General features: G+C 46.9%; 2 protein-coding genes across 2 annotated transcripts in view; one reads left to right on the forward strand and one right to left on the reverse strand.

Annotated features, from left to right (window-relative positions):
* The window catches only part of Eddm13 (epididymal protein 13), a 31,352-nt gene extending 20,663 nt beyond the window's left edge, over positions 1–10,689 (reverse strand). The window contains exon 1 of the mRNA XM_037202262.1: positions 10,526–10,689. Coding sequence (XP_037058157.1) covers positions 10,526–10,610 — 85 coding nt within the window. The 5' untranslated portion in view covers positions 10,611–10,689. The remainder of the gene's footprint in view (positions 1–10,525) is intronic.
* Positions 1–12,734, forward strand: part of LOC114685786 (zinc finger protein 667-like) — a 185,079-nt gene that overhangs the window by 57,677 nt on the left and 114,668 nt on the right.

The following is a 12,734-nucleotide window of genomic DNA, read 5'->3' on the forward strand; positions in this document are numbered from 1 at the left end:
CTGGACCTGTTACACCCCAAAAACAAAGGAAGTTGGGAAATCTACTCTGACCCCAGCCAGTCAAGCATTTGGGCATTTCTGCATTTGTGGACGCAGAGTAGACAGAGACTCAGTCCCTGCTGTGGAAGGGACACATATAGACAACTTCAGATCAGTAGAAAACAGGATAGAGAATTGTGGGAGACCCTAAACCTAAATGAAACCCCTTAAAGCTGCTGCACTTCTCAGAGTTCCTCCTCTACCTGATAAATCTACAACATCGGCCATGTACTTTCACTGTGTGCCAAGCCCTTTTCCTGGCTGTTCTGGAGCTTGTTCTGTAGATCAGGCTGGCCTCGAACTCACAGAGAGTCTTCTCATTCTTTAACTAATGAAGAAAAGGAAAACCCACCCACCAGCTAGCATCAACATGATTTAGAGCAATGGTTCTCACCTGGGGGTCAAATGTCGCTTCTACAGGGGTCACCTAAGACCATCTGCATATCAGGTATCTACATTACGATTCATAACAGTAGCAAAATTACTGTTATAAAGTAGCAATGAAAATCATTTTATGGTTGGGGGTCACCATGACGTGAGGAATTATATTAAAGGGTCTCAGCTTTAGGAAGGTTGAGAACCATTGATTCAGAATTTCCTTAAATAGTCTCAATTCCTTGTCCCAGTTCAGTCATATAAGGCATCATTTGCTTCCAGTGCGGTCTGCACACCAAGTCAGAAGGCAATTTCATCATTGTGCAAGCATCATGGAACGGACTTCCTCAAACTGAGGTTTGGGTTATGGCACTGATATGTGGTATTAGAGTCTGCTGGAGTGTAGACAATCCATCACTGGCCCAACATATGGTTGTCGTGCAGTACATGACCATGACCCCAACACATTCTGAATTAGTTCCATCTTTGAGTTTCCACCATCTGAGCATGACACACGCTAAAAATCTTACCAATTTTCTATGTGTATGTGTGTGCTCAGGTGTATGCAGATGCATGTGTATGCACAGTGAGGCCAAAGGTCAACCTCCAATGCTGTTTGAGGAGCCATCCATCTTGTCATTCCCCTCACTCCCAAGATTTAATTTTGAAAAGTGTTAATTATTTGTGTGTGGTATGTGCATGTGAGTGCAGTGCCCACAGGGACCAGAAGAGGGCAACAGATCCCTTGGAGCTGGAGTTATAAGCAGTTGTGGGCTGCTGGATGTGACTGTTGGGAACTGAACTCAGATCCTCTGGAAGAGCAGTAGGTGCTCCTAACCACAGAGCCATCTCTCTAGCCCCTGCCCTGATTTATTTTAAAAGTGAGGAGTTGCCTATACCACACTGCGTGCATGGAGGGCAGAGGATAACTTGCTGAAGTTGGTTCTCTCCCTTTACCATGTGTGTCTAGGAAGAGGTCAGGTCATCAAGCAGCAAACACTTCTATCCCCTGAGCCATCTTGTCAACCCCCTTTAAAAATATGCATGTGTTTATGTTTGTGTTTGTGTTTGTGTGTGTGTGTGTGTGTGTGTGTGTGTGTGTGTGTGTGTGTGTATGCCATGGTGCATGTTGGAGGTCAAAAGACAACCTTGAGTGCAGTCCACAGTTTTAATTTTTTTGAGACAGGGTCTATGTAGCCCATAGTCCTGGAACTCATTCTATAGACCAGGCTGGCCTCAAACTCACAGAGATCCTGCTCTACCTCTGTCCTGAGTGCTGGGGTTAAAGGTATGCACCATTACTGTCTTCCAGCCCACAAATTCTTGCTCAAAGTCTTACACTGAACTTCCCAGCCCGTGACATTGTCCATGTGACTCATATACTTACCCACAATTCCTGACGGCAGCAGGACCGGGAGAGGTGACATGGTGGCCGAGATCACAGATGACATGCAGGACATTGAGCCAGATGGGTCATAGAGACAAAGCCATAATTAGAAAGTGACAAACAAGATCAGATGCTGGGGCTGGGGACATGTTGGAAAGTGTAATCTACAATAGGTCAATGAGTCTTGATGCATGGTTAGAGATGAAGACTCGGGTTCCTTGAGATCCCCAAGAGTCCCTCTGAGAGTCCAAGAGTCCTCTGAGAGTCCCAAGAGTCCCTCTGAGATCCCCAAGAGTCCCTCTGAGATCCCAAGAGTCCCTGTGAGATCCCAGAGTCCCTGTGAGATCCCCAAGAGTCCCTGTGAGATCCCCAAGAGTCCCTGTGAGATCCCCAAGAGTCCCTTTGCAGCAGACTGGAAGAGACCTTAGTGAGCTGAGCACAGCAGTCCATGGCCTGCAGCCATGCTGGAGGGAAAGGCAAGCCTGCTCTTTGATGACTCTAGAAGGAGGTCCGGGCTCACCTCAGCTTGATCTGGGGATCCCTAATGTCTGCCTTCTGGGGCAGGAATCTCAGCTGGGATACCATGCCCGTTGGCTTTGTTATAGGCTCTGGGGATCTGAACTCATGTCCTAATGCTTTCAGCCAATGCGTTAACCACTGAGCCGTCTTCCCAGCCCACATGACTTTTTCTGTTTGAATGTGTCTGACCAAATTAAATCTAGGTAGATCTAAAGTTTGCTTTCTGGCCAAATGGCTTTTGTTTCTGTCCCATTCTGAAGCTTGTATTAACAAGGAAGGCCTTTTTAGGGCCTTCAAACTGTCCTTTCTCTCTCTCTCTCTCTCTCTCTCTCTCTCTCTCTCTCTCTCTCTCTCTTCCCCCCCCCTTTGTTGTTCAGTGAAAATTTTGTGATTAGTCAGATATGGTAGTGCAGGCTTTTAATATCAGCACTTGGGAGGCAGAGACAGGTGGATCTCTGAGAGTTTAAGGCCAGCTTGATCTACATAATGAGCTCCAGGCCAGCCAGGGCTACATAGTGAAACCCTGTCTCAAAACAAAATAAAAATGAAAATGTCATGATTAAAGATGACCATACCAGAAAGATTCCAGTCCACTGTCTTTATGATGCAAACAGAGCATGCTCAGAGACGTTCCTGTCAATCATCTGAAAACACAAGCTGAGCATGCTCAGAAGCGTTTCTCTCCACCAGGTTTGTGATTCAAACTGGACATGCTCAGGTGTGTCCCTGGCTGCCATCTTTAACTTTTCTAACACGACCTTGAGCTAAACATGCCCCACAATGTGTTTTCCATGATCCCTTCTTTAGTTGGGACCTTTGACTAAGCATATTGGGGAATACACCTTCATTATGTGCTTTCCTATTGGACTATGTGTGGACTCCTTCACTGGAGGAGGACTCTGCCATGGAAATCACTACTGCGGATGATAATTCTTTCTTTACTCTTTTTTTTTTCTTGGCTGAGTTTGCTTTGATCTTGCTCTCACCAAGATGCAAACCAGGTACATATGGACCAAGGAAAAAATATTGAATTTTTGGAGAGCAAAGAGTGGTGCTTGAATCCTATCAAAGGAGGTATTCTAGGTACTCAAGTTCTCTTTAGTCCTAGATTAGAAGCTAGGATGCAGACACGGGAGAGGAAATGCTTGTGGAAAGTCAGCGGATATTATTTCTGTGGGACAAAGTCACCTAGAACAGATGGATGGAGAAGGAAATAAGTTGAGACCTTACCTTTCAGCACTGTAGTCATGAGAGCATCGGGAAGGAGGAGGTGAGCCAGGACCAATGAGAACATTTGTCCAATCAAAGTTGAGAAGGAATATGGAATCAGTTAAGTCATCCTTTGTGCATCATCCCTCAGTCACTACAAAGATTCCCCCTTCCCCCCCGCAGAGGGTAAGGAACCAAAATGGGGAGCTTTGATGTAACCTATGGTTCCTGCTTCTCTTTGAAGACACGTTTATTGCAGAAGTGAGCACTCCAGGGTACCAGTTATGTGAGGAATCTAAAGCCTCCCTGTTCCACTTGACTTCCGGGAGATTAGCAGACTATGGTCTCCAGAACAACTGTCACCTTCTGTTCTCAGCTGGACGCTGAGATGGTTACTTCTCAGTAAAGAAGAGAGCCTGTCTGCCCTGAAACTCACCAGTGAATACACAACCCAGCCTGTTTGTACAGATAACGTAGGCTCTTAACCGGGTCAGTTCATTGATCCCACTGACACCAATATCAAGCTGTAGTCATGGAAACCAATGACTCTTTCTTCCTGTCTTGCGCGCACCATTCCTACAAGATCTAAGAGAATGGCTGACCTTAAGGTGGATCCCATCCCACCCACGACCTTCAGATCTAGGCTGAATGGCCATGTTCAAGTTGAGCGTTCTCTGAGTCTGCTCCTGCAAAATGTGATGGTCGGGTGTTTGCCCCTCTCTGCCCTGCGTCTCCCTGAGCTGAATCCCCACCCCAACCCTTGTTTATATTTGGAGGGATTGTGACTTACATTTGACTGGAAGAGGAGTCAGAACCAGGAGCCAGTGAGTCAGCATGGAAAACAGAGGGAGAAGAAGAGGGTGGGGTCAGTATGCACGCAAACTACCTCAGTCTCCCCATGTACTTCTTTGTTCCTTCATGGAATGGTTTACATGCTCACTGATATACAGCCAGGGGCTTCTATAAAGTTTGCCGCGTATAATTTGAGAAAGGTCTAAATGGTGGTAACACTGACTGCCAAAAGCGTCCAGAACCCTCCTGTGGTAATTTGAGTAAGAAGGGTCCCTATAGGCTTAAAGATTTGAATGGTTGGTCATGGGGAGCGGCACTATTAGGAGGTGTGGCTTTGTTGGGGTGGGTGTGGCCTGGTTGGAGGAAGTGTGTCACTGGGGGTGGGCTTTGAGGTTTCAAATGCTGTCTGCTGATCCAGATGTAGGACTCTCAGCTCCTTCCCCAGCGCCATGTCCGCCTGTGTTCTGCCATGCTCCCTGCCGTGATGATAATGGACTAAACCTCTGAGCTGTAAGGCAGCCCCAACGAAACGTTTTTCTTTATAAGAGTTGCTGTGGTCATGGTGTCTCCTCACAGAAGTAGAACACTGACTAAGACACCTCCTTTAGTCATGTGCTTTTTAAATTAGCTTTACATATATACATATTTGCATATACACATATATCCACACACACATATATATGTATGCCTAGAGACAAACAGATACGTATCTATATAGATAGAGCACTACATTCATGCAGTTGGCCCTCAATATGAGCAGACTCTGCATCCATTTATTCAAATGACCACAAACAATTTTTTTGCACTTTTTATAACTCTATTTGATCATCAATAGTTAGTTCTTATAAGAAATATTTTAAAAAATATTTTAATGATTTATATATTTGAGCCAACCATACTGGTTCATGTCTATAATCTCAGCACTTGGGAGTTTGAGGCAGGAGGATTACCACAATTTTGAGGCCAGCCTAGACTACACAGTGAGACTTTGTTTTTTAAAAGAAAATGGGCTGGCAGGATGGCTCAGTGGGTAAACACTGCAAGCCTGGAGACTAGAGTTCGATACCCAGAACCTCTGTAAAGGTAGAAGGAGAGAACCAATTCCACTAAGTCTCCCTCTAACCCTACATTTTCTTTTTTTCTTTCTTTCTTTCTTTTTTTTTTTTTTTTTCGTTTTTCGAGACAGGGTTTCTCTATGTAGCTTTGTGCCTTTCCTGGAACTCACTTGGTAGCCCAGGCTGGCCTCGAACTCACAGAGATCCGCCTGCCTCTGCCTCCCGAGTGCTGGGATTAAAGGCGTGCGCCACCACGGCCTGGCTGTTTTCTTACATTTCTTGAGATTTTTATTTGCTTTTATTTTTATGTATGTGGGCATTTTACCTGCATGTCTGTCTGTCTGTGCACCACTTTTATGTAGTGCCCTTAGATATAAGAAGAGGACGTCAGATCCCCTGGAACTAGAGTTACGGATAGAGTGAGCCTCCCTGTGGGTGCTGGGAACCAAGCCTGGGTCCTCGGGAAGAACAGTCAGCACTCCTAACCACTGGGCCATCTCTCCAGCCCCTAACCTCCATATTTTAATAAGAGTTTTATGCCACTTTTATTTTGTGCGTATGGGTGTTTTACCTGCATGTATATAAATGCACTGCATGTGGACCTCTTGCCCTTGGAGGCCAAAAAGATGTGCCCCCACACAGTAATAACAATGGATAAAATAAAACAAATTGCAGAAGATGTGGCGGCATTCTTGCTGAGCTCCTGGCCTGGCTCCAGAGAGCAGCACCTAGCCCTAATCCTTCCTTTGTTTAGCCACACCTTTTGTTTCTCTTACCTTCTGTTTCTCTTATCACCCTATGTGAATCTTATTTTAGAGTCAAGGATCAGAGAGTCCCCCAAGGATCAAAGGCCTATGCAAAACTTGGTCCAGGAAACCTGGAAAACCGAGGTACCTGATAATTCAAGTAAATTGCACCTGGCATTTGGTCTCTGAGAGCTCATTTTAGGTTGCTTTGAAGGTACAGAAATTAACTATCTAAACTGTAAAATGGAGTAAATAAAAATGCCCTAGGTGAAGGGAAAGGGCTTCAGTCCTTCGAGGCTGGACCCCCCTGCAGCCATGATAGGCTAAATTCATTCTTAAGATGCCCCTGTGTCTCCACTCCACGGACCCGCGTGAACCCACACACTCGTGTAGCGACCACACAGCTACAAGAAGACTTGTGGGACTTGGTCTTCTTCCACAGTGGGTCCCGGGGGGTCGAACTCAAGTGGCCAGGCTTCGTGGCAAGTGCCTTGGCCCACTGAGCCACCTCACTGGGTCCGGAACTAAACATATGGACCTCCTCCCAAGAGAGTCAGAGAACGGACGGCACAGTGCAGGGCTTCAGACCCTTCTGCCACCTGGGTTTGGCAACTGAGTGCCATGGCGTGTTTGGCATGCTCAAAGCATGCTAAGTACCTAATTCCCATTGGTTCCTTCTCTCTATTTTCAGCCCCAAACAATAGCATTACCTTATATTTGCACAGAAAAGCAATCCCTGTTTATTCAGTCCGCCTGAGTACCAGGAATTTTCCCAGGCCATAGGATTAAAGACAAGGGCTCACGCTCTCTGGGTATTCATAGTCTCAGAGGCCTCTCCCTGTTCCTTGTGTCATGGATTGTGTGGCCCAGAGTGTCTGCAGGTGTGTTTTGGAGGAGATGGTACTCGGTGGATGTGTGTGCTGTTCAGTAGGCTGGCAGAAGAAGGGGAAGCATCCTTGTTCTCTTGCAACTTCATCTCCTACACTTGGATGTCAAAACTCCAGGTTCTGCCCCTTTGGAACTGTGGGGCTTAGGTCAGTGGCTCCCTGAGCCCATGGACCTTTGCCTCAGACTGAGAATTATATCACTGGTGTCTGTTTCTGAGGCTTCAGGTTTGGACTGAGCCACACTACCAAGCTCCCTGGTTCTCTAGCTTTGAGATCTTCTGTTGTGTACCTTCTTAGTCTCCATCATCAAGGGAGCTAATATCCCAAATAAATCCCTTCACATCTGTATATTCCATTCCATTCTGTATATTCTATTTCTTATCATAGGTTATCCTAGTCTGTTCTATTCTATTCTATCTTTATATTCTATTTCCTAGTTTATCCTATATTAGCCTGTTCTATTCTATTTCTTTCTTTTCCTTGAGTTTGATGCCTGGAACCTATGTAAAGGCTGGACCTCACTATGTGGACCAGGTTGGCTTCGAACTCACAGAGATCCACCTGCCTCTGCCTCCTGAGTGCTGGGATTAAACTACTACCTGGTACTAACCCAATTCTGTTATATTTTCATTCTGTTTAGTTTCTGCTTTTATTCTAGTCTACTTCCATTTCCGTTATGTTCTGTTTATTCTCTCTAGTCTATTCTTTCTGGTTCTCTGGAGAATTCTGGCTGAAACAGTTTGCACAACACTTGAACTCCTTCCCTGTTTGAGATGGCATTTTAATTTACTTCAGTCCAATTCACACATCATAACAGCCTGGGTGTAGCTACAGGTGTGAGAACCAGATGTTTTCTACTAAGCCAGCCTAGTTTTTTGAAACAGGGTCTCATGTAGAACAGGCTAGCCCTGTACTCACTGTGCAGCTGAGGATGACCTTGAACTTCCAATTCTTCTGCCTCCATCTCCTGAGTGCTGGTTTTACAGGTACTGGTATGCCTGGCAGCTGCTTACTTTTAATAGTTATTCTGTGACCCTGAAGCCAAGATTGTACGGCAGACTGAAGCCACACTCGGCCCTTCCCCAGAATTCCCAGAGGGTTTTCGGACCCAACAGAATCTGAGAGGAGCCCCCTGTGAGAGCACAAACATGGGGTATCTACAGTTCTTACTTTTTTTCTTCCATTGCGACTGGAGGCAAACGCATCATTCGTGTGGATTCCAACGGGACCGGGAAGCAGGTGCAGGGAGAGAATTAGACACGAGACTCAAATCACTACAATAATCAAGACCACCCCAACTGGCATGGTTTTGAAGGCTGGCTAATACAGTTTCTATCAAAGTTCCTCAGGTTCACTCATCTACTCACCCACATATCTACTCACCCATCTCCGCATGTCTGCCTACCACTCATCTACTTATCCATTCACCCCCACACCTATTATCCACCTATCGATTCCCCACCCACTCCTCTAGCCATCCACTCACCCACTCACCATCCATCATCCATCCACCACAAAAAAAAACAGTCTCAAAAAACCAAAAAGAAAAAAATGGACAAAGAGAATAGAAAATCTTTATGTTCTATTTGGTAGACACTATAGCAATTCCCCCACCCTGCCTTTTTTGTTTTGTTTTTGTTTTTTGAGACAGAGTTCCACTGTGCAGTTCTGGCTGTTCTGGAACTCAATTTGTAGACCAGGCTGGCCTCGAACTCAGGGATCCACCTGCCTTTGCCTCCCGAGTGCTGGGATTAAAGGGGTGCACCACCACTGCCAGCAATCCCACCTAAAATTAATTGGCCAAGATGAAAAGAAAGAGTATATATGTGTAGTCTAAGTATCTCCCCCACATATTTATCAATTACAAGAAGGGAAATAGTAACAGGTAGTGGAGAAACCTGGTTTGCCGACATCCTTAGCGGAGAGATCAAAGAGAACATCACAGGCTAGAGACAAACCATTATCAATCACTTGGCTATAACCCCCAGTGAGGGCACCTGTGGCTGCAGTGTCTTCTTGCCCCAAATGCGTAACCTCAGTCTAACCATGGGAAAACCTCAGGGAAAGTCAGTCCAGGAGACATCCTGAGACCAGCCGACCAGAATCATTTAAATGTTTGGAGTTCATGAAAGACAGGAAGAGGTTGATGACTCAGGAGAAGAAGGGCAGGCGAGACAACTCAGCAGGCAAAGGTACTGTCCCCACCAAAGCCGGATGGTCTGGGTTCGATCCTGGGATTCACATGGTGGAAGGAGAGAACCAACTCCTATAAGCTGTCTTCTGACCTTCACATGCACAGACAGACAGACAGATAGTAGATAGGTAGATAGATGGATAGATAGATAATAGATAGATAGATGATAGATAGATAGATAGATAGATAGGTAGGTAGATAGATAGATAGATAGATAGATAGATTGATAGATAGATAGATAGATAGATAGATAGATAGATAGATAGATAGATAGGTAGGTAGATGGTAGATGGCAGACAGATAGATTCAACTTTTGAAATAGGAGAAGAGGAAGGAAGGAAAGAAAGAAGGGGAAAGAGAAGGAGGAAGACATAACCACACACCTCATTAGACCCCCATAACCTGTTTGTTCTGGTCCCCACATTCTCTCTATTCTTCCTCGAACCCTTCCGTCCCCCACCATGCTCATTCTACCCACCATCTTTCTGCCACGCTGACTATTCTCAGAGCCTCGAAGGCACTCGGCGTCTTCAAGCTCACCATCTTTCCGCACACGCGGTTCCGTCCGCCCGAAATAACGTGTAACCACTTTAGCTGGCTAGCTCCTGCTTCCTGTAGAAGTCTCGTCTCAAACGTCACTCTTCCGGAATGGTCTTACCTACAGCTCCCTACTGTAGGGATGTGGCTATCTGCTCCTCATGAGGATCACATCGAGACAGAGTTAGGCCCACCTCTCCCCAACCCTGTCCCCAGCACCGAGTACAAACTAAAACTGGAAAGCACGGCCGATCTGGTAGTGGAGGAAACAGTGCCGGTTCATGGCAGGGCTTGAGTCTTTCCAGTGTAGCCTTTGGCGTCTTTACGCTGTAAAGGACCGGCATCTCTGACACTCTGGCTACAGGGCTGGTGACTCCACTACACAAATGTCATCTCTGCAGTGACGCAAAGCCGTCCAGGAGAGTCTGTGACTAACGAGGAGCAGATGAGGACAAGAAACTGACCGACACAGACAGGTGGGTCTCTCTCCCATGTGGCAACAGGTCACTTACGAAAATCCACACAGTATGCTCATCTCCAGGGGTAGACATTAGTACCTCCAAGGGTAAGGCCACAAACTAGAAACTCATGAAGCCACCGGTATCTTGAAGGGCAAGACCGACAACCCAGGACTCTTGCAGCCATCTCCCCAGGGGAAAAGAGAAGGAACTGCCTAAGCCCAAAGCACGGACGCCTGTGGTAGACCTCAGAAATGCTACTGAATCCAGCCTGAGTGGCCTCCCCAGCCTAAGATGCCACGGAGAAGAGGTGGGTGGAAGCCTTACCTTCACGAGGAATGCAGGCCTCTGTCAGGCCCAGGAAAAGGAGGACCACCAGGGACCTCTTCAGAAACGGCTCCAGTCTGCACATGGTGGGGCCTGGGCAGGGTGCCTGGCCTTCTCCTTCGAGGCTCAAGAGGACTCTGCTCACTCACTGCTCTCCTGGGCTCTCAAGGCAAAATTCCCTGCCTACACATGCCCTCCAGCTACCCGGAGGCAGTCAGCTGGTGAGACCATTGCCCACACCCCCAGCTGCTGGCCCAGCAATTGCCCCCCCCTCCACTAGCACCTGATATTTATCTCAAAGCAGCACTCTATGATGATTACATGTTGTACCCACTTGCTCATTTTCCTGTGGCCCAAATGTAACATCTTGTTTGGTGACATTTGTAGCTAACCGTGACTTTTGCAATTTTATTTTTATTTTTATTTTTTAATAGCTGCCATGGTATTTCATTTGTGCTGAAATGTGGTGATATTTTATTTGTATGTTAATAAATAAAGTTTGCCCGGCTAGCTCAGTGTGGGTGTTTTACCTACACATGTTTGTACATCACATGCATTCAGGGCCCTCAGAGGCCAGAAGAAGGTGTCAGCTCTCTGGCACCAGAGTTAGGATGGTTGTAAGGTACCGTGTGGGTGCTGGGAATCGAACCCAGGTCTTCTGGAAGAGCAGCCAGCGCTCTTAACCACGGAGCCATCTCTCCAGCCCCTACTGGGTATGTTGTTGTTTTGAGACAGGATCTCATTTTGTATTCCGGGCTAGACTCGAATCCATGGTGATCCTCCTGCCTCCGTGTCCCAACTTTTGGAATTATAGTCCCGTGCTACCACACCAAGAACAATTTTTTTTTTTTTGAGGCAAGGCATCACATAGCCCAACCTAGCCTGGATTCACCGTGTCACTGAAAATGACCTTAAGCATCTGTCCCTGATTCTCCAGTGTTTGGGATGATAGGTGTCGCCACTACACCCAGTTTATGTGGTTCCGGGGATCGAGCCCAGGCAAGCACTAAGCATTCTATCATCTGAGCTATACCTGTTCTACATTTTTTTTTTTGTTTGCTTGCTTGTTTTGAGGGGTGCTGTGGGTGTGTGCACATTCAGACAAGGGCACGTGGATGGAGGTCATCGGACAACGTGGTAGAGTTGGTTGTCTCCTACCGTGTGGGTTTCAGGGATCCAACTCAGGTTATTAGGCTTAGCAGCAAGTGCCTTTATCTGCCTTACCTTCTCCCGGGCTCCTCTTTTTGTATGCTTTTAAGGCAGGTTCTCGCCTTGTGGCCCAGACGAACCTTGAATTTAAGACCCTCAGCCTCCCAGTTTCTGAGATGACATACAAACATCCCCGTATCTGGCTGCAAAATAATAATGAGGACATTCTCTGGGTGGAGAATGGACACGTGTAGTTCAGATGGACTGGGAGATGATGTGAGCATCTCTGAAAACCCCAGCAGAGCTGAGTGTGCCAGTTCATTACTGGGGGCGCTGAGGCAGGAGGATCACAAGTTCCCAAGTTCCAGGCAGATCTGGCCTGTGTAGTGAGAACCATGGGGGAGGAAGGGAGGGAGCGAAAGAGAAGAGGAAAGAGACCTCAGCAGGGGTGTTTGTCATCCCCACCAGCCTGGGAGGTCCTCAAAGGCAAGGACTCTTTTCTCACACCATCCCTAATGTCAACACACGCCTGCTCCACAAAAGGAACTTGGTAGTTGATTGAAAGCCGCGTGAGCGTCCCAAGAAGTCCCGAATGTGATTCATGGGAAAGGTAGGGCTGACTGACTTCAAGTGCTCGCCCTGCTCCTGCCTTGGGATGGGACTGGCTGAGTTTGCTTCCTGTTTCAGTCCGTGATAAAAACAGACTAAAAACAACTTGAAGAGGAAAGAGTTTATTTGGAGTTCAGGTTCCAGTCGAAGATCAAAAGTCTAAAGGAAGTCGGGGCAGCAACTTATGGCCGGGAACTGAAGCAGAGACCGTGAAGAAACATGCCTACTGGTTTACTCCCCCGTGGCGTGGCTTGCTCAGCCTTCTTACCATTACAACCCAGCACCATCTGCCTGGGGGGAGCACCGCCCACAGTGGGCGGCTCCCTCTCACGTCAATCACGAGTCAAGAACCCGCCCCCATAGACTTGCTTACTGATGGAGGCGTTTTCTCCAAGGAAGGGACCTCTTCCCAGGTGACGCTAAGTTTGTGTGGAGTTGATGAGAGACCCAA

This window comes from Peromyscus leucopus, chromosome 1 (assembly GCF_004664715.2).
Source record: "Peromyscus leucopus breed LL Stock chromosome 1, UCI_PerLeu_2.1, whole genome shotgun sequence".
Lineage (NCBI taxonomy): Eukaryota > Metazoa > Chordata > Mammalia > Rodentia > Cricetidae > Peromyscus > Peromyscus leucopus.